The sequence below is a fragment of the Solanum tuberosum genome, unplaced genomic scaffold (genome assembly GCF_000226075.1).
Source record: "Solanum tuberosum cultivar DM 1-3 516 R44 unplaced genomic scaffold, SolTub_3.0 scf00640, whole genome shotgun sequence".
Taxonomy (NCBI): domain Eukaryota; kingdom Viridiplantae; phylum Streptophyta; class Magnoliopsida; order Solanales; family Solanaceae; genus Solanum; species Solanum tuberosum.
The window spans coordinates 179,172-200,185 of record NW_006239562.1 but is presented as its reverse complement, the minus strand read 5'-3'; the positions used below and the strand labels follow the sequence as shown (position 1 = coordinate 200,185).

The window sequence follows — 21,014 nt, the reverse complement described above, 5'->3', positions numbered from 1 at the left end:
TATATATATATATATATATATATGATGATGATGGTGATATGATATGATGATGATGATATATACATTGTTTTATCAATCTTAACTTTTCAAATTCTTCCGTTATGAGAATTATGATTATGATTAAAAACAATATCAATGCACTCATTTATCAAGAAAGTAATAATTTAATTATTAAAGGGCTTAAGAGCTTAAATTCTACCATTATGTAATTAAAATATTTGTATTTAATTAAATAATTAATCAAATTTTAATTTAGTAATATGACAAAATGGTAATTCAACTTTTCAATTTGGATATATATATATATAATGCTTATATAAAAACTATTGAAAAATCAGTTCACTGAGTTTTCGTTATGCATGTGATTTGAGAAGAATCGAATCACATTATTTTTTTGTTGCCTACAAGAAAACAAATTCGAACACCCCATGATTATTATTTTTTTATATTCAAGTTAAATTTTCACTTCTTTAGTCAAGGAATTCTATACCATTGGTTGACTTAGTCATCTTTTGTCATTATTTGGAGAAAGAAAATTTATGATACCAAATTAAATATTTGATATAACAATCAAAACAATAACGTGTGAAAATAAAAAGGCTCCAATATTAGAATATTCAACAAAATATTGGAAAATTTGCTATTAAAAGATGAAGACAACTTAACAAATCAATTTCTTGGTATTAATGAGTAATAGTAAATTAGTCAAGCTTTGTGTGGTTGGTAAAATCACACTAAATTTATGAAATGATCATATTTTTATAATATTTGAATTCAAAAATAAATTCAATAATATAAACCTAAAATTGGACACAAATGTGTTTTGATTTTTTTTTTGAGATACAAAAAATATGGGTTCGATTGAGTTCAATATCTTACATAATATTTGAAACTCTTATCTTTATTTATAAAAAAAAATCTACTATATTTTACTTTCTCATGTTATTAATGTTTTATGTTTTTTACTTTTTCTTTTTGTAAGAAAGTGTTTTTAATTTTTCTCCTATTAAATTGATTCAAATATTTTGAAAAATGTTTTTCACTAATTTTCATCCAATTTAAGAAAAAAAAAAGATTTTCCTATAAAAAGTAAGGAAACCATATTCCAACCAAACCTAATTGTCGATATTGGACCCAACTTTGACCTCGACCCAACCTAGAACCCGACTCCTCACCCCGATCCCGATTGATGACCGGACTCTCTCCCCGATCCTGACCGAAGACTCTCGCCCCGATCCTGACCGAAGACTCGACCCTTGCCCCAATTCAGACCCTGATCTTGGACTCAACTCCCGACCCAACTCTCAGTTCGGACCATGAACCCAATCCTAACTCCAATTTGAGATCCAACTCTCGGCCCTTACCTTGGATCAACCCGGAGTCGAGATCCAACTACCAATCTGAATCCGGATCGGAAACCTAACTCTAGATTTTTATATTTAAGTTAAAATTTCCTAATATAGAATATTTGTAAAAAAATAAAAAATAAATAATAAAAGCTATAACAAATATTACTTAAATGGGGCAGAAAAATTAGTACACCCCATGAAATTCTTATATTTAAGTTATTGGTTCACTTCTTTGTTTGGACTTCTTGCAACTAGAGAATTCTATAACATTAGTTGACTTAAAGTCTTCTTCTGTCATTTTTAGACAAAGAAAAATTATGATACCAAATTAAAGATTGATATAACACAATTGAGAAAATAACGTGTGGAAAAAAAAAGGGCCCAATATTAGAATATTCCACACAATATTGGAAATTTGCTATTAATAATGAAGACAACTTCACAAATCAATTTTCTTGGTATTAATGGGTACTAGTAAATAAATCATACCAAAATTCTTTTTCAATCTCACTATCCAATCTTGACCGAGAATTCGACTCTTGACCCTAACAAGAGCCCAACTCCAAATCCGGATCCGGACTACGATCTCGACCCAACTCAGGAGACTCGACTTCCGATCCAGACTTCGATCTAGGACTCAACTCCTAACCCTATTCCATTTTAGCACCCTTTTGATTATTTTTTTAGGGAAAAAGGTCAAATATGCCCCTAAACTATTCGAAAAGGTCTAGATATACCCCCCGTTTAATGTTTGGCTCACTCATGCCCTCGCCGTCCAACTTTTCGTCTAGATATGCCCTTATGGGCGTTAAATGCCAAATGGAATTGCCACGTCATTTTTACATTACCATGTGGCATTTATATTAAAGGAAAAAGGGTCAAATATACCCCTAAACTAATTGAAAAGGTCTAGATATACCCCCCTTTTAAATAAACTACCCGACCCATTATCAACAATTTTTTTTAAATTTTTATTTTTTTGGTAAATCCTGAAAATGAGTAATTGAATAATAAAAAATAGGAAAAATATGAAAAAAAATATAAAATTAACGCCAAAAATTCGCAAATAAATATAGTAACCTTAAATTCAACAATTCCAACAATTTTTTTAAATTTTTATTTTTTTCGATAAATAATATGAAAATGACTTTATGCTGAATTTTTAGGTTATATTTTTCATATTTTTTATTAATCAATTACTCATTTTAGGGACTTATCGAAAAAAAAATATAAATTTGAAAAAATTGTTGAAATTGTTGAATTTAAGGTTACTATATTTATTTGTGAATTTTTGGTGTTAATTTTATAATTTTTTTCCATATTTTTTCTATTTTTTATTAGTCAATTACTCATTTTCGGGATTTACCGAAGTTTTTTGTTGAAAACGGGTCGGGTAGTTTATTTAAAAGGGGGTATATCTAGACCTTTTCGAATGGTTTAGGGGTATATTTGACCCTTTTTCCCTTTAATATAAATGCCACGTGATAATGTAAAAATGACGTGGCAATTCCATTTGGCATTTAACGCCCATAAGGGCATATCTAGACGAAAAGTTGGACGGCGAGGGCACGAGTGAGCCAAACTTTAAACAGGGGATATATCTAGACCTTTTCGAATAGTTTAGGGACATATTTGATCCTTTTCCCTTTTTTTTTATATATAAATCTATGCTCAATTATACATATCTAAAACATTCGTTAAAATTTCAGTCATGACTAAATATTCGTGCAATTTTTATAACAAATGTTACTTAAATGGGACAACAAAATTAGAACACCACATGATTTTTTTATTTTTTTTTAATGTAAGTTAAAATTCACTTCTTTATTTGGACTCCTTGACTAAGTAGTGGCAACACTTTCAAGATAAAGAATTCTATGCCATTAGTTGACTTAAAGTCTTCTTTGTCATTAATTGGCCAAAAAATATATGATACCAAATTAAAGATTGATATAAAATATTGGAACAATAACGTGTGGAAAAAATAAAGGGGGGGTGGGGGGTCTAATATTAGCATATTCAACACAATATTGGAAATTTGCTAATATAATAATAATAATAAAGAAGACAACTTTACAAACCAATTTTTCTTGATATTAATGAGTCATGAAGAAAACTTTTCTATGTTAATTAATTTTGGGTTGTGTCATATCATGTTTTCTTCACCTTTAATACAACTAAAATCTTAAACTCTTTACAATAGCATTGTATGGATGGTTATTACCGATTAGTATTGTATTGTTAGTTTAAATGTTATGTTTGTTATTTATATTTTATTGTAGCGTATCGTTCAAATTCATAATTAGATAACATCGAAAAGTCTCATAATCTGTAACAGCTGATTTAACGTGATCATGCCGTTACCTTAGTGTTTTCTTCTCATTTTGTTTTTACTTATTATTTAATAATCTTATTCTTCTTCAGGAAAAAATATATAGTACGTAAGACAAACTTGTGATATGAATTTACTTTACATTAACTATAGTTTAAAAGAATTATAATTCATAGTTATAATTAAAATTTTATACCAAATTTCTCTCACTCTGTGCTCGCCTTTCTCCCTCCTCAATTGGCAGAATACAATCTATTCAAAAGTGACGATATTCATTAAAATAATACAATATGAAACAATACGTAACACCATCCAAACTGGTTAAAATTTGTGACTGGAAAAATTCATCACAAGTTCCATTTTGTGATGGATTATTAATATATGATAATTAAACAAGTAAAAACTCCATTGAGGATCATTCTCTTAGAACTAATCACTTCACATTACTTGTTTCATCACACATTTTCATTTTATCAATTAAATGTTTGTGACAAATTCAAATGTCTGTCACAAACTTTATTTTTTGAACAAACATCATAAAATTTAGCATGAACTTGATATTTTATTCAGAACAACACGAATTACGTACATAATATGTGATGTCAAGCAACAATTACATCTATTTTTGCAGAATCAGAACAACTCTCAAGCAACTTCACAGACTCAGTTGAGCTTGTTGAAGAACTAATTAAATTGAATTCTAATGAACATGGTTCCCGCGATTCAGAGGGCCTGGGAGGCGTTTGCAGTGCTTGTAATTCTCCTTCAAGCATTTCCACTACTTTAGTCATTGAGGGACGATCAAGTGGATTCATTTGTATGCACCACAAAGCAACTAAGGTCAGCTTCTTTACGTCATCATGTGTCTCGTCTAGTACTTCAATCTCCTTTCCCTTGTCGAGTTGATCATAAATCCAATGTGGGAAATACTGGCTTGACATATCCTCTCTGGCTGCCGAGTTTGTTTTCAAGCCTACGATATCAATGAGTAACATTCCAAAGCTATAGACATCTGCCTTATAAGATATTGGACCAATGCTTCTGTTGATCAACTCTGGAGCTACATAACCAATTGTTCCCCTGACTGCTGTTAGAGTAACAATGCTCTTATCCGTCGGGTATGATTTTGCAAGACCAAAATCAGATAGTTTTGGAATGAAATTCTCATCCAAAAGTATGTTGTGTGGCTTGATGTCAAAATGTAGAATCTGAATGTCACAACCTCGATGCAAGTATTCAATACCTCGAGCAACTCCAAGAGCAATTTCAAACTTTCTTTCCCAACTTAATAGTTCAGCTCCTCCTCCTCGAGGTGTGATGTACTTTTCAAGTGATCCGTTAGGCATGAAGTCATACACGAGAGCACGCTTACATCTCTCAGCACAATAGCCAATAAGTTGTACTATGTTAACATGATGAATCCTCCCGATTGTGGCAACCTCGTTGATGAAGTCTTGCCCATCAGCTTTGGGCTTGCTCAAGATCTTCACTGCTACATTAGGACCACTTTGAAGCTTGCCTTTATATACTGAACCATAACCTCCTTGGCCTAGTTTCTCTTTAAAGTTCCTAGTCATCTTTCTTATGTTGGAGTTGGAATATCTAATGGGCGCGAAATTGTTCTCACCATGCAGGAAACTTTCAATTGCATCATAAATCGACAAATGCCTTCTTCGTAACTTAATCATTAGAAATACAACTATGCATGGAAATAGAACGATTCTTGCCACAATGCTAGGCCCTGTGTACAACCATCATTTCGACATTAAAATGATTTCTAGTAATAATATATTTGAAAGACGAAAGATGTGGCTTACCAGCTATGGGAGGTATCCATGTGATGATTGCTGCAAGAACACCAAGAATCAATAACACAGTTAATCTAACTTGCAACTAGCTACTGTTATATAAAACAGAATTGACAATAGAAGTACGACTGCTTACTATCAATGTAAGCTGTGCAGCCGATATCCAAACAATGAACATCACTTGAATTTTCCCCTACACATAGATATGGATCGGCGCACTTGCCACAATAAACGTAACTAAACCATGAAAGCTCAAATCCATATGCCAAAGCATTATGCAAACTTAAAATAGAAATGCTAGCATTTGCATCCTGAATACGCCATGAAGTCATTGACATGAGGTCTACACTACACCCGACTTTCAAATCGGATGGTGATAATTTAGTCATGGTTGCATATGTGTGTCCCTTAAATAAATCAGAAGAAACATTGGAAGCATAACTCCTGTTGAGACAATTAGTGATTTCCACAAAGACTGGAGAATTTATGGCAAATGGACAGTTGAAGAGAGTGATTGGTACTGGTAAATGAACATAATCAGACATTGTATATATAATAGAATCAAAACCAAGAAGGGCAGTGTTAACCGTAATCAAATTCTGAGGAAGAGAGCAAATAACTTGTTCTCTTATACCAGGATCTACAAGGCGGATAGTGGAGTTATCGTAATTGATGGCTTGAACATAGTAGTTCAGTGATCCATTCCAATCATTTAGCAGTATTGTTAATATGGCGCGATTTCCTTCACAGCTCAATTCATAATTTTCAAGGCCGCAGTGCTTTGGATCACTTTTCAATCGAAAGGGATAACTGATGTTATGAATATGCCCACAACTAGAAGGAACACACTGCTGTCTTTGTTCTGCTAATGGGGTTTCTGAGAGGTACATGAATATGAGGATTGTAAGAAGAAACTTGGTTACTACAGACATTATATTTTTATTAGGTCTTCCCTACTGGTGCCAAACCAATTAAGTCATTAAATCCTAAAAGAACAATGGCAAGTAAGTCTTCATCAAGTTCGGTAAGTCAATCAATCAAGTCATTAAATACTACTTAGACCATCCCAACCCACACCAAATTTGGTGTGTAAATAGTGTTACACCAAATTTGGTGTGTAAATAGTGTTACACCAAATTTGGTGTAACACTATTCATCACACCAATTCACTTTTTGAATATTTTAATATTATTTCATTATACAAACTTTTAATTAAACATTATATAAATTGTATGTTTTAATTAAATCTCTTGTATATTTAATTATTTTTTATGTAATATTTTTATAATATTAATTTTAGATATAAAATTTAGTCTTTTTTTATAAATTAATTTTTCTATATATGACTTTTTTTTAAAATAATTTATGTTAATTCTACTATAAAATTATAATTGGATATAACTACAATTAACATTCAGAAAAATTATCAATTTCTAGCTTGATATAAAAAAATAAAGGACAAAAAATCTCATTTTGAGCTACGTAATGCATTAATAGAGCATTTATGGAAGCACCATAGTGATCTTGAAAGTTGAATATTTATGTAGAATTTAAAATATTTTTTCAATTATGTAATGTTTATTTAATTGTATTTCATTAATGATTTCACTTTTATTTGTATTATCCATTATTATGTATAATGTATAATATTTGCTAGCAATTTATATATTTAAAAAATTATGGTACAAAATAATTTTATATTAAACAATTATAAAAGGAAATAATATGAATTATATATGGTGAATGTTTTAGAAAGAATTTGTTTTATGAAATAAGAAATAATATAACAATTTCTTGCACCAGAAGTGTTGTCAAGCAATTTCGGAAAAGCGTCTCATAAATCTGATGTCTATAGCTTTGGAATGATGCTACTTGAAATGGTTGGAGGGAGGAAGAATTTTGATGCAAAAGCGGATACTAGCCAAATGAACTTCCCTGAGTGGATTCATCAGCGGCTGAATCAAGGAGAAGAGTTGAAAATCAGGATTGAGGAAGATGATGATGTTATAATTGTAAGGAAATTGGCTGTTATAGGACTTTGGTGCATCCAATGGAATGCGACAGATCGGCCATCCATCAAAGTTGTAACTCAAATGCTAGAAGGAGATGTGAGCAACCTAACTGTTCCTTCTCCTTTTACAACAAGAAACACCACCCATGTAGGTCCTTCTACGCAAGAGTTGACGGTAATATCAGAACTAGAATGAATGGAAGCCTTAATTATGGATAAACTCCTGCATCTAAAGTTGTAATGTCAAGAGTCAGTACAAGTGGTGAAGCTTGATGTTAGTAATTTCATTAGATATGTGTTAAGTCATTATGTTTTTCTGCTACTTTCGCAACTCTTTTCCGTGTCCAAAATATTTATTGTCAATCTGTCATGATTCTAATATCAACACTCTTTCAAAAGTCATTACATATGCAACACCCTAAGGGGTCGTTTAGTTGGCCGCATCAGCAAAATAATCCTAGTATAATATAATACAATGTTTGATTAGCCGCACAACAAAAATGATCTCCGCCATAACTAATGCAACACTAAGAACATAATTACCTTAGAATTTATTACATTCAGTCATGTCAGAGAAAACAACTGCTACTAAGAATTTGCAAAAGGGGTACAAGTCTCTATAGAATGAATGATCTTACAATTTTTGTGCAGAAAGTATCAGATGCAATTCATAGATTTCAAATAAATACATACCTGAATTGGCACCACCGGTGTGTAGCCTAATCGATCATTTTCTTTTGGACAACTATCTGTTCTGCTACGTGTTTGACATCTGATTCTTGAAGGAGTCAACTGTGAACCTTCATTCCATATGAGGCTAAGAGCTTATTAGACAACTCCATCAATTTAGCAATGATTATCATAACAGAGGATATTTGCTTTCAGTTCACTTCCACTTTTCAGTTCCACTCAATAAGACATATCCCGAAAGCATATCTATCAACCAGTACACCCTTTGCAAGATTTGATAGGCATAAATGTTCTCCAAGTGTCTCAAAAGCATCCCAATGGCTCAAAGAAAGCATTATAAACTGGGGCTACCAGATGTAGAAATATTAGAGTTGCACTTAGAATCCCTCAAGTAGCAATACTACTTCAAGAAGGATATGCCCGGATCAAACTGGAATTCGAGGTATATGAACAACATTCGAGTTAACTTTGCCTTCAGATACTGGAATCCAAGAGGGAATAGGAAAGAATGATGTCGTATCCCATGAAGGTGCATGTGTTCTGGTGTAAAAAATTGAAATGTTGTAATTTTTGAAAATTCAACCCGACAGCTTCATTCTCCAGGCCAATCAATATACACCATTGTTCTTACTGATGCAGCTCCATCCCTTAAACTAGCAGAGTCATTGGTGTTTGATAATATGATATTTAGTCCGGTCACCTCCACTCAAGATGCCCCTAATTTAGCTTTAGCAACTCTCTTCGAGTAATCTGTAACCATGTAGCTTTGTCATCTTCAATCTACTACAGAAGTTAAGAGCACCAGAATACGTTGCAACAACGAGGATAAAATCAAATGACCAAGGCTAGCATAGTTTGCAAACATGTAGGTCTTCCTAGGGAACCTTTGCTATAACAGTTACAAGTTTCTAGTCATCAACTGACCAATTGCGTACAGACAAATCAATTGTGCCTATCCTTTTAGAGTCATCGCAAAATTGAGCCCCGAAGTAACGTTTTAGACGATGTTGTTACGTGTAAGGAGAGGCCTCCTATACCACCGTAAACATGGCTATATGTTGGAAAGGTAGCAACTGAACAAATAGAATTAATATGCACAACAGGGGAATATTAATGCATAAACCACTGCCTCCATTGATCTATGCAAACAAAACATGCTACTCATATCCATCAAAATTTCTCGAAAATTATTCGTGTGACCAGCTAACTTCTATATGTAAACAACCCATCCATTTCCAACTTGCTCGTAATTTCTATGAATACATGTACTACTTGGACATGATTTCTTTCTGACATTTTATCAAACAAGTAGGAAACAACTCTAGTTGTTTTAATTTCCACAAATTCAAGCTTTGTATTAAAACATACATTGTACAAATCAAGCTCTCGAGTACACTCGAGGATAAGAAAATCTAGTTCTACCTATGGATTGTCAAGTACTTGAAAGTCGGGAGTTTGATTTATCTCATAGTTCATACAGTATCAGGTAACTCTATCCATCAAGACTAAAAGTTTAGAACAGATGAAAATAAATCGTGTAATGTTTTATCTTGTTTTGTCAAAAGACCTCTATTGGTCCTACCTAATGCAACACTGACATAGTGGGTCCAATTGATTCGCGGTGTAAAAAACATTTCTTTCTAGTAAGGTGAACTCACATGTAGAAATTCATAAACTTTAAATTCTAGAGTACACATACTATATATGAGTGAACTCATATTTATTAATTTGGTTTTAAGTTTTAACATAAAGCATGAATAAAAAAAAATTCCTCGAGACTCGAGAGAGATCACACCATTCTTTCTAAATACAATTCAACCTTCAAATAAATGATTTAAAAACAGTCTTGGCGATTGAAGAATTAAGTTGTATCATTCTTTTCTCCCTTGCAGTTCTAATTTTCTCTGCGTTTTCTCTTACCACCGGAATACTTTTTGTTACTTGAGTCTTCTTTTTTCATACTGGAATCTTCCCATGAATGGTATCCCCTCCGTGGATTCCAATTATATTCATTTTCACCTCTGACTTTGTTGAGTTCAGTCTTCCCTGAAAAATCATGCATAACTAAATGAGAGGGTATGATACACAAGAAAAAAAATATAAGCTCAAAAAAATAGATTTGAGTTTGAATCTAATTCCTATCATATGTCATTTAAGTGCGAAGTTTCTATCCTTAAAAAAATATCGTTCTTGTTTCATGGATTAGATGGGATAATGAAAACGATACTATGTATCCATTGATTTAAAATTTAGAATCCGCCTCTAGTTTTCCATTGAAAAATAAATAAATAACATAAGTATCAATTAAAATTCCTTAAGTACCAGTAATGTTCTGTTGTAGTTGCTCTGATAGTTTCTCTTGGATAGAGTCTTCTTGGTCCTTTGTTGTTTTACTTCCATCACGTTCTTCAGTTATCCTCATTTGTATTGCCACCTATAAATTCACTTTGTTTTTTAAAAAATGATTGAAAAAGAAATATTTATCGTAGAATACAATGAAAAAATTCACGCCAGCAAAAAGAAAATCTTTCCCTCAAAATTAATAGTCCAAAATTGAAAACAAATTAAAACATTCCCCAAATTAAGTAAATAAACACACGTCAGGATTAATTAATTACCTCGCATAGGTCAAAAAGGGATTCAGACTTCACACTCTCTGGTATTATTCCCTTATTTAAATTATCAATGCTTTTCTCCATTAAGGTAGAATTGGACTCACCTGAAAAATCACCTATAACTAGATGAAAATAAAATACTTAATAGTATTTAAGTCAATTGTAAGAAGTTTAAATAAATTAATATCATGAATAATTACTTCCGTACCATGAATAAAATTAATTAAAATTTTCGGATCTATAATTTGAAAGAAGTAACATAAGCCAATTGTGAAATGTTAATTTCTTAAATACCGTTTGATACCTTCTTTTTGCTGTTGTTTTTCAAGTGCTTCCTCCTCAAAAGATCCTTGTTGCTCCTTTTCCTTTTGGCTTTGACTGCATTCTTTAGATCTCTTGTTCTGTAACGTCTTATTATAACTTTCCTCTATAATTTTTTCGAGTGACTGAAAGTAGAAAATTTATTATGTAATAGAAAGACCATGATCAATGAATTATCTAAATTGGACAACTAAAAAAATTATCATAGACGGGGACATAATTGGATAAACAGAAGACATGAAAATTACCATAGCAATGAAGTCAATAAGATAGGAACTATTCGCTATACTATTTGGTACTCCTTGTTGCGCATGGTCCTCTGCATCTACTCCTTCTTTGATCGGAAGTTTTGAATTACGCCCTTTGTTCTTCTTTTTTCGTCCAGATTGCATTTTGCACTTCCCTTGAAAAAATAGTTTAGCATTTATTTAACCAAATTAATCTTATTAATGATATTTTGAAAGCTTAAATTCGACCACTAGTAATTGAATTAATCAAAAAAACTAATTACTTAATAAGAGTAAAGTTAAAAGAATAATTGATACAAAATAATGATAAGGTGTAGAATAAATTTATTATGTACCCTCTTCTTTTGATAAAATTACAATATGATAACACTATGGAATAAAAAGGGAATTGTTTTTTTCAATTTTCGTTATGCTTTACTTAACTTAAGCTTAACTAGATTGATATTAGGGGTGGCAAAACTAAACTCAACCTGCTTAATCCATCCAATCCGTTTAAGTCGCTTATTTATTAGCTTAATTAATCCATTTCGACCTATTACAAATTGAGTGAATATGTAACCGAATATTGACTCATGAGAAATATTGTCAAATCATTTATAAAAAAACTAACTTTTAATTTGATATGTTATATATAACCATAATAATAAAAAAATATTAGGTACTAAAATATTTTATAAGAACAAATGAAAAAAATTAAAACTTAGTAAAAATTGGATTGACTCTTGACCCGTTTTGTAATCTATTACCTGATTCGTTTTGACTCAACTCGTTTTAACCTAAGCAAATTTAGATTGATTTGGATCTTGACCTGTTTGTTGTCTAGATCCATTATACCCCCCACCCCCCCAAAAAAAAATCCACTCAACCTGCCCAATTGTCACCTACAATTGAGATATACTCATACAAGTTGTGGAATAAATTGAACAACTCCATAAGACATAAAACAATCAAATTTTAGATCAAACATAGAAAAAAAAAACTTTACCATAAAATTAAAGGAAATAAAAAAAGTGAGAACAAACATTGTTTACTTAATACTTAATGAGTTATTCAATTAATACTTGAATCGAAAGAAGAAGCAAAATCTTGTTTTCCTTACAAGTTCAAATGTCTCGTCTCGGGCGCCGTGATGTTCTCCTGAAAATTTATGTTGAAATGATGAGGCGAATGAGGATATCTCGCGTTTTATAGTCTACTCTTGGACACTGAGTTGTTCCCTTGAAACCCTCAAGTATTCAATTTTGACACTTTAATTTGCTACTTATCAATAAAGACGAAAAGGACTTTTAAATTTCAATGATATGCACAAACAGGGTTTTAAATCAATTATTGTCAAAATTTTATTTTTATATGTCATGATAGTAGTGATATTTAACACTAATTGAGAAAGTTAATCAAACTTTGTCTTTTATTTTTTATTTTTTATTTTACGATGTTTCAACTTTCATGTGAGTAAAATATGCGATAATTCTATTTTTGTGATTTTTTTAAAATATAGGATGTATTTAGGTATCCATATATTGTATTTTATTCATAATTTATTTAAGTTTTGAGTATAAATTCACGTAAATTAAATTCATATTTTTATGTATAATTATTGCGATGAGCTAATATATATATATGATTAGATTAATATTAGGCTAAAAATAGCATGATTTGACCCGAAAGGTGAACTGGAACTCAGGGGTCGTTTGGTACAAAGATGCATAATGCAAGGATTACTAACGCATGGATTAGTAATGCATGGTTAGTTTTTATCAAGTGTTTCGTTCATTGTTTCCCACCTAATCTTATGGTTGGTTTAAAACTATAAAAAAAGTTTTTTTCCTATTATACCCTTGAGTTATTATGAGATTTTATATTTCATTTAACTAGTCAAGTTAAATACTAAAATAAAAAAAAATTATTATTATTTTTGAGGTGTGATTTGCCACTATAGACATCATTGATAGCACAATATATTTCTAATTTTTTGTTGGTCAAATATACCTTAAACTTAACATAGATTTAAGGCTACTTAAATTGTTCAAATCCACGAAGGTTATTTTTTTAAAAAAAAAAACAAATAGTTCAAGTGGTCAATCGACAAACTACATTTTAAAAAAATGAAAAAAAATCAACCCAATATAACAAATCAAACATGGAGAAAAAATATTAGTTTGTAAAATCATCAAATTACATGGAACGAATTTGGAGAATTTAAAAGAATATCTATAAATATTCTCATATAAATGAAAAAAAGAACATTAAATTACCAAAAAAAAAAAAAAAAAAAAATATTTGAGGATAGTTTAGTCATTTAGGGGTCTTATCCAAGGATTGTTAAACCTTGGATTAGCTATCCCTCCCTTTTCTAGGGATAAAATAAGATCTTGTATGAGGTATAACTAATCCATGGATTAGGTTAAATAAAGTAACCAAACAGTATTTTTGTTGGACTAAATTTTAATCCATGGACTATTTTGATTAATATCTTCTACCAAACGGGTCCTAGACTGAAATTTAGTCAAGACATGTTGAAGATTTATTGGCGACCCATCCTTGGTCAAGGGGTTTCAAGCGACACCCCTTCGCTAGAAAAGTACATTGTATATAGAAGTCAAATTTTGGTTTAATAAATATATATACAAGTATTGACACCTCTTGAAACAAGTTGAAAGTTTAGTTTACTGGTTAAGGGGTTGCAAAAATCCCATGTGGTTGTGCGTTCAAGCCCTACTAGTCTTGTTATAATTTTTTTACTACAATCATTGACACTGCCACCCCTGAAGAAGGGGGTACATGGGTGAGACACGCACCTCGCGTTGGCTCTCGCACTGCACCTGTCTCTGAACCAAATTATGTGAAGAAAATTTTATAAATAAATTTTAGGGTTATGAGCTGCAATTAGAAAATAGTATTCATTATTCTTGCTACAAACTACTTCATAATTGTTCTTAGTAGTAGTTTACTACTTCCATAGAAGATTACTATAGTATGAACAAGATATTCTTGCAAGAGTTGCATTAATCAAGTATTTAGTTTTTTTTTTTCATCTTAATGTTCTTTAGTTATTTCAATGACTTTTTTTTATTATTCGCAACTAGTTATGAGTAGATAGATCTTATAATTGGGGTTATGAAAATTAGAGTAGGGATAATAATGGATGATGAATTCTTCATATTAGCATCTTTGCATGACAGTGTGATTGTTGTGTATTAAGATTCTTTCATAAACAATGATTTTTTAATACTTGCAAACTGTCACGATCCGAAAATAGACGTGATGACACTCGTCTTATCCCACTGAGACAAGTCAGCCTAACACCCAAAAATACGATTGAAAATGCGAAAGGTCAACTATCAATAGCATAAGTACGAAAAACTTAGCCAAAAATACATAAGGACCCCCCAAAACTAGTTGTCACCTGTACAAGTTACTAATGCATAAAAATAGAATTGAAATGTAAATACAAATCTCAATGTCTTTATTTCTCTAATAGAACAAAGCATAAATAAGAAAAAAAGGCCTGATGGAATGACAAGTATCTACCTCTCAATGTATCCTCAAAAAGTCTCAGAGATCGACGAAGAAGAAACACCACATGTGTCCGGGCTCGGAACCTACACAAGTATAGAAGCAAGGAATGAGTACCAACCAACACGGTACTCAACAAGCAACTCAATAAACACAAGGTAAAACTAGCCTAGAATACAAGTACTCATTTAATCCCAATCGAACCTTCACAACTACAACCTACACATAAATCAGCCCAACTCAACCATTTTCAATATAACCCATAGGCTCAACAACCACAATCTAACAATTATAGTTCAACAATCACAAGTATCATATTAATCTGTCACAAGTATCATATTAAACTTACGCACGAATGCACCTTTTGGGTTTAAGGGTCCATCTAGGTTTAGTTAGTTGTACTTGTTTCATTGATGTTCTTAGTATACTTGTGTGCATCTCTTTAAAATTCTACTCGTTTGACCTCTATTTGTGTTTTATTCTATCATGTCATATTATTTTTACTTTTATTGCTCAGTTGTGTTATGATGCATACGGAGTACCTGTTATTTTGATACTCATGCTACACTTTGTACCTGTTTCATGATGCAAGTCCGAGCACTAGTTACCAGCTTTGAGATTCGAGTATGTTGCAGCTTCAATTCAGCGGCGAGGGCACTAGTTACCTGTCTCTATTTGTATTTTGTTGGCTAGTCATTTGTATTTTGAGACAAGCCTTGTATTTTGGATCCACTTTTGGGGCTTGTACTCTTTTATTTTCGAATCTCTGTACTTGTGACTTCCTGGTTTTGGGAGGGATCCATACATATATATATATTGGTTTGCTTACGCCTGTTCTTCTATTTTTGTTATTCAATTGTTGCTTTTATTTTGTTTCTACCCTTACACTCATTACTTATTGTTCCGGGTTATTGGTTGGCTTACCTACTGGTGGGTTATAGTAGGTGTCATCATGACTCGAGAAATCGGATCGTGACACAATTTTTTCAATCTAATCGCTCTTTTGACATAAAGAAAAGTTGGGTATTAATATATTTGCTTAATACATAAATTTACCCTTCAACTAGCTTTTATGACCTCCAACTTTGAATGTGCACAAGTAGACACTTAAACTTGTATAAAATTGAATAAATTGACATAATAGCTTAATGTGGCATCCTACATGGCAATTTTGTGTCCTACGTGGTGTCCTATGTTTATTATGTCACACAGGACGCATGTGTTTACTTATTTAATTTTATACAAGTTTAAGTGTATGTTTGTGCACATCCAAAGTTTGAGGGCATTGGTGTCAACTGAAGCCAAGTTAAAGGGCATATTTATGTATGCCTAATATATTTAACACACAATTTAAACGTGAATAATTGTATTCTAAAAGAGGAAATGAGTTTTCTCCTATATGATTTTCTTAGACTATCTTATGTTGGAGAACTTTTTCAATGCAATCAATTTTATCATTTCGGACTTCATATGACAAAAGTTTTGAGGTCTTTTTTTAAACTTGTTTTAGTATTAATCTATAGTTTCATAACTTCGCGGGAATGGGAGCCTCCTCGCAAAAGGGGTCACAATGACCAAGCTCGAACATTTTTTCTTTTTATGTCAATGTGGTCTAGTCAAGACTCGACCATGTCCAATCCTTTTAAAAAATCATAAAACATAAGGATTAGGTAGCTGCTCCGGAAGAAGCTGAAACAAAAACGGTTTCTCCCTTCTTAGAGGAGCAAACCTCATAAAAACCAGCCAGCCCCGGCATCCCAAGGATTCCTGTATAGTAGGAAAGAGGCACATCCTTGTCAGTGTGCCCCCAACACCTCTACCCTCCACCCACTCGACTATTGAAATGTACTATTGAAATGTGAACAAATTCATTCTTTTCTTTAGTATCCGAAAAGTAATATATTTTTTGTTATTTAACCAAAAAGGTCACTTTTCTTTCATTTGTATCAGAAAAATCACTTATCTTTAAATTATTATCCTAAGTCACAAATTTAGGGTCAAACCAAGGCTAATCTAGAATTTCTAAGGAGTTTCCATAATTTTATTCTGTATATATACTTTATATATAAGATCGTTCAAGTTGTGAATCTCCTTTATTAGCTTTGAGTTTATTATTGTTCTTCTAGTTTTATATAAAATTTTAAAAAATCGATCACTAGATCTCGAACAATTTTATCTAGTAAATAACTAAATATACCACTAAGAGAATTTATTAATTTCTAGTCGAAGATCCATAAAAGAATTCCTATTTTAGCGCCTTAACATTCAAGGCCAACTCACTACTAGATTAGAAGTTCAAATGTTGACTCTACGGGATACTTATCACCTCCCACCAGTAACAAGTATCAGGTAACTCTGTCCATCGAGATTAAAAGTTTAGAACAAAAGGAAAAAAATCGTCTAGTGTTTTGTATAAGACCTCTATTGGTCCTATCTGATTATACTCAAAAGTTTATAGTAGAAACTGATGCAACACTGACATATGAACTGCTCTATCGCAGAAAAGAAGACCTAAAATTTATTTTAGTAAATCCAATCGATTCACGGTGGGAAAAACATTTCTTTCTAGTAGGGTGAACTCACTTATTATTGTAGTGATAACTTGAGATCAATGTAGAAATTTATAAACTTAAAATTCTAGAGTACTCATACTATATATGAATTTTGAAAAATAATTTATTTTGTAAAAGGTAACTAATGAAGAACGTACCATTATAGAAGCAATTGACAAAACTTATAAGGTGACTTAAATTTAAATTTGTAAATAAACTATTACAATTCAACATTCAAAGAAATTATTAAATTACAGTCTTGGAGGTGGAAGAATTAAGTCATATCATCCTTCTCTTCCTTGCCTTTTGTGTTTTCTCCGCATTTTCTCTTACCACTAGAATTCTTTTTGTTACTTGAGTCTTCTTTTGTCAAGCGATTCATAATGGAATCTTCTCATAAATTGTTTCCCCTCCGAAGATTCCAAGTATATTCATTTTCAACAGGTGAAAGCCTGGTAGTACACTGTGGAAATGCAAGGAACTTTATGAGATATAATCAAAAATAAGTTAAACAATTTCTTGTGTTTTGTCAAATATCTAAGAATCAAAACTAATGAAGGAGCATAATGTTGTTCAACGATACCTAATGTGAACGTAAGAAAATATAGTTGACATAAGGTATATATGAATTACCTTATAGAGGTTGCTGATGGAACGAAATATTTTACTTCTGGGTATTCCTTGCATGACACGATAGCTTCCATCATTTCCATCTCTTGTCAAAAGCTTTGAGCCAGGACTGGCGTCATTGTCGTTCAAAACATGATCAGGATTATTTGAAAGATCACCTGAAAATCATGCATAACTAAATGAGAGGGTATGATACACAAGAATTTTTCACTTTGGTAAATCATGAAGAATTACCATTAACAACCAAAAATTTACACCTAGAGAGCACTTTAGGATGACGAGCCACCTTCTAGGAAGGGTACTCTCTACCCCAAAGCCTCAAGCAAAGAACGCCTAATTACAAATTTTCTGAACTAAGATTCTATATATGTTCGCTTTCCTATTGTCTTTCAAGTAATTTACTCTTTCAGCAATCTCTTTCTTTATTTGTGCAGTTGTATCCTCTGTATTCACCATTGTCCCTCTAAATATTTTCCAATTTCTTGCTCTCCAAATGTGGTATATTCTAGCTTCCCATATAGCTATTGCTAGGCATTGCGTTACCTCTCTTCTATGTACTCTAATACCCGATCAATTCTCAAGTTCTATCTTTACTTTCACCGTCCAGTCACAATCTGAGAATAGATGCACTGGAGTTTCCTCATTATTAGCTCCATATAGGCAACATTTATCATCTTCAACTGGTATTTGCAACCTACACATCCTCTCTTTCATTAGCAGTTTTCCTTGATTTGCTAGCCAAACAATAAATCTATGTTTAGGCAACATGAGTGAGTTCCCTACTAAGTCTGCTACATGCAATCTTAGTTGCCTTCCAAGCAATTGATTTTAGCTACAACTCACATTATATGATCCATCGAAAAACAACTTATAGGCATCATTAGTATACCACTCTCGCATGGTTGATTTGATGGAGTTAATTTTTTCTCCAATACCAGTTACTGTCCTTGGATGGTATATGTGCCCAAAAATCTTCCTCACCTATCATATAGATTTCATGCACCCATCTTATCCATAGTGAGTTTTCCTTGCAAGCCAGCTGTCATATCAACTTTCCAATTGAGGCTATATTCCACAGTTTGGAGCTCTTGATGTTCAGACCTCCATTCTTCTTTGGCATACAGATCCTCTCCCAGAACACTAGCGCTATTTTTCGTTTATTCTCTTGGCAATTCCCCACAAATAATCCCTACACTTCTTATCTATCTCTTTCAAAATACTTTGAGGTAAGATGAATACATTGTTCTAAAAATTATATAGTGAGAAGAGTATAACATTAATGATTTGTAGTCTCCCTGCATATGACAAAGTTTTGGAGTATGCATTGGTAATTCTACTAGTAATCTTATCCACGGCACTCAACTTTTGTGTATTTCTTTGAAGAAAGTGGTAGTCCCAGATATCTAATTGGCAAGTTTTCGATTGTAAAGCTAGTTAGCTGCAGTATTTGATCCTTTGAAGTATCATCCACCTCTGCCATAAATATATTGGATTTCTCCAAATTAGCCATAAGTCCTGTCACTCTGTTGAAATGCTTCAGCACTTCTATCATCCTTCCTATTGATTTGAGATCCCCTTTGCAAAACAACATCAAATCATCAGAAATATCAGATGGTTTAGCTTCGTTTTATGGCACATAGGATGAAACTTGAAGTTCTGTAATGCTCTAGAAAGATGCTCCATGACCAGCACAAATAACAATGGTGACATCGGATCCCCTTGCCTTAGTCCTCTCTTTCCTTCAAAATATCCATGATTTTCTCCATTAACCTTAATGGAAAATTGTGTTGAGGTAATACAGTTCATCACTAATCATATGAACGTCATTGGGAAACCATAGCCCTGTAGTGTCTCTTCAATAAACTCCCAAGACACAATATCATAAGCCTTCCTGAGGTTTATCTTCATCATACACTGTGGGGATGTTTTTCTCATGTAATGCCTTAGAAGGTCATGGCATATCTAACACATTATGCACTAATGACCTTCCTGTAACAAAGGCAGCCTGCTTTTCACCCTAGCATGTTCTGGTAGAATCCCACTATTATTCTAGCAATATTGTCTTGATCAGGTTCCCATTTTCATCGTGCAGCTGCGTTATCGCTTGTTGCAGCTTCCTATGCTTTATTACTGAGTGGAAATATCTAGTGTTATCATCCCCTAGTCTTATCACTACATTAAAATGAGCTTTAACGGCAATTAATTAGCAATTGCCGCTAAATATGTATTTTTAGCAGCAATTAGCACTCTTTGTATATGTCCTTAAAGACTTTAGAGACATTGGATCTAATGACACTTAACCAATGCCGGTAAAGACTTTAGCACTCTTTATTAATGTGTCTATTTATTGCCGCTAAAAGTTGCTTTTGTTGTAGTGTATCCACGTTTCCTTACTCCTCTGTTGCAGGATACGAACTCTTTCGAAATTGCTAATACTTCTCCTTTTCCTGCATTTGTAATATTTTATTCCCAGGATTGTTTTGTAGGTTCTTTTGGATCTTCTCAAGGGCCTCTTTATCCTCTTTGGCTTCATTAACAATGTTCTTAAAATATTGCTTCTTCAACATCTTCAGTTTGCACAATTTGATACATCAGATGCCCATCCACTTTTGTACTTCACACCTCTGCTACTCGTGCTAAACTTTGTGGATGTTGTGCCCATGTGTTGCAAAACTTGAAGGACTTCGGTCTGCTCCTTCTAGCGTTTACAACTGAAATGCATATTGGGTTGTGATTACTAATCCCTTCCGGCAAGTAATTTGCTACAATGATATCAAGCCATTTCCTTTTAACAAATGTCTAGTCAATCTTTCAGTCTATTATATTTTCTCCATGTCTATCGTTCCATGTATATCTACTTCCTTGTTGGGGAAGTTCCATGAGTTCACATTCCTCCACACATCCTTAAAACTCACTCATTTTCATGTATCATCCTCCGTTTC

The 21,014-nt window shown here is 32.4% G+C and overlaps 3 protein-coding genes across 3 annotated transcripts; 1 reads left to right on the top strand and 2 right to left on the bottom strand.

Annotated features, from left to right (window-relative positions):
• Positions 1–4,223: 4,223 nt before the first annotated feature.
• LOC102596641 (glycerophosphodiester phosphodiesterase protein kinase domain-containing GDPDL2-like) lies at positions 4,224–5,574 on the bottom strand (the record flags this gene model as incomplete). The annotated part of the gene is made up of 2 exons (XM_015304910.1): positions 4,224–5,422; positions 5,499–5,574. Coding segments are annotated over 2 exons (1,215 nt in total), but the record flags the coding sequence as incomplete, so codon positions are not given.
• On the bottom strand, positions 5,547–6,483 carry LOC107058775 (uncharacterized). Its single transcript, XM_015304919.1, has one exon. It carries the CDS (start codon positions 6,419–6,421, stop codon positions 5,585–5,587), a length of 837 nt encoding a protein of 278 aa, XP_015160405.1. The 5' UTR covers positions 6,422–6,483; the 3' UTR covers positions 5,547–5,584.
• A 3-nt stretch (positions 6,484–6,486) lies between these two features.
• On the top strand, positions 6,487–8,939 carry LOC107058773 (probable receptor-like protein kinase At5g39030). Its single transcript, XM_015304909.1, has 3 exons — positions 6,487–6,493; positions 7,293–7,675; positions 8,781–8,939. Exons 1-3 carry the CDS (start codon positions 6,487–6,489, stop codon positions 8,937–8,939), a joined length of 549 nt encoding a protein of 182 aa, XP_015160395.1.
• Positions 8,940–21,014: the final 12,075 nt, after the last annotated feature.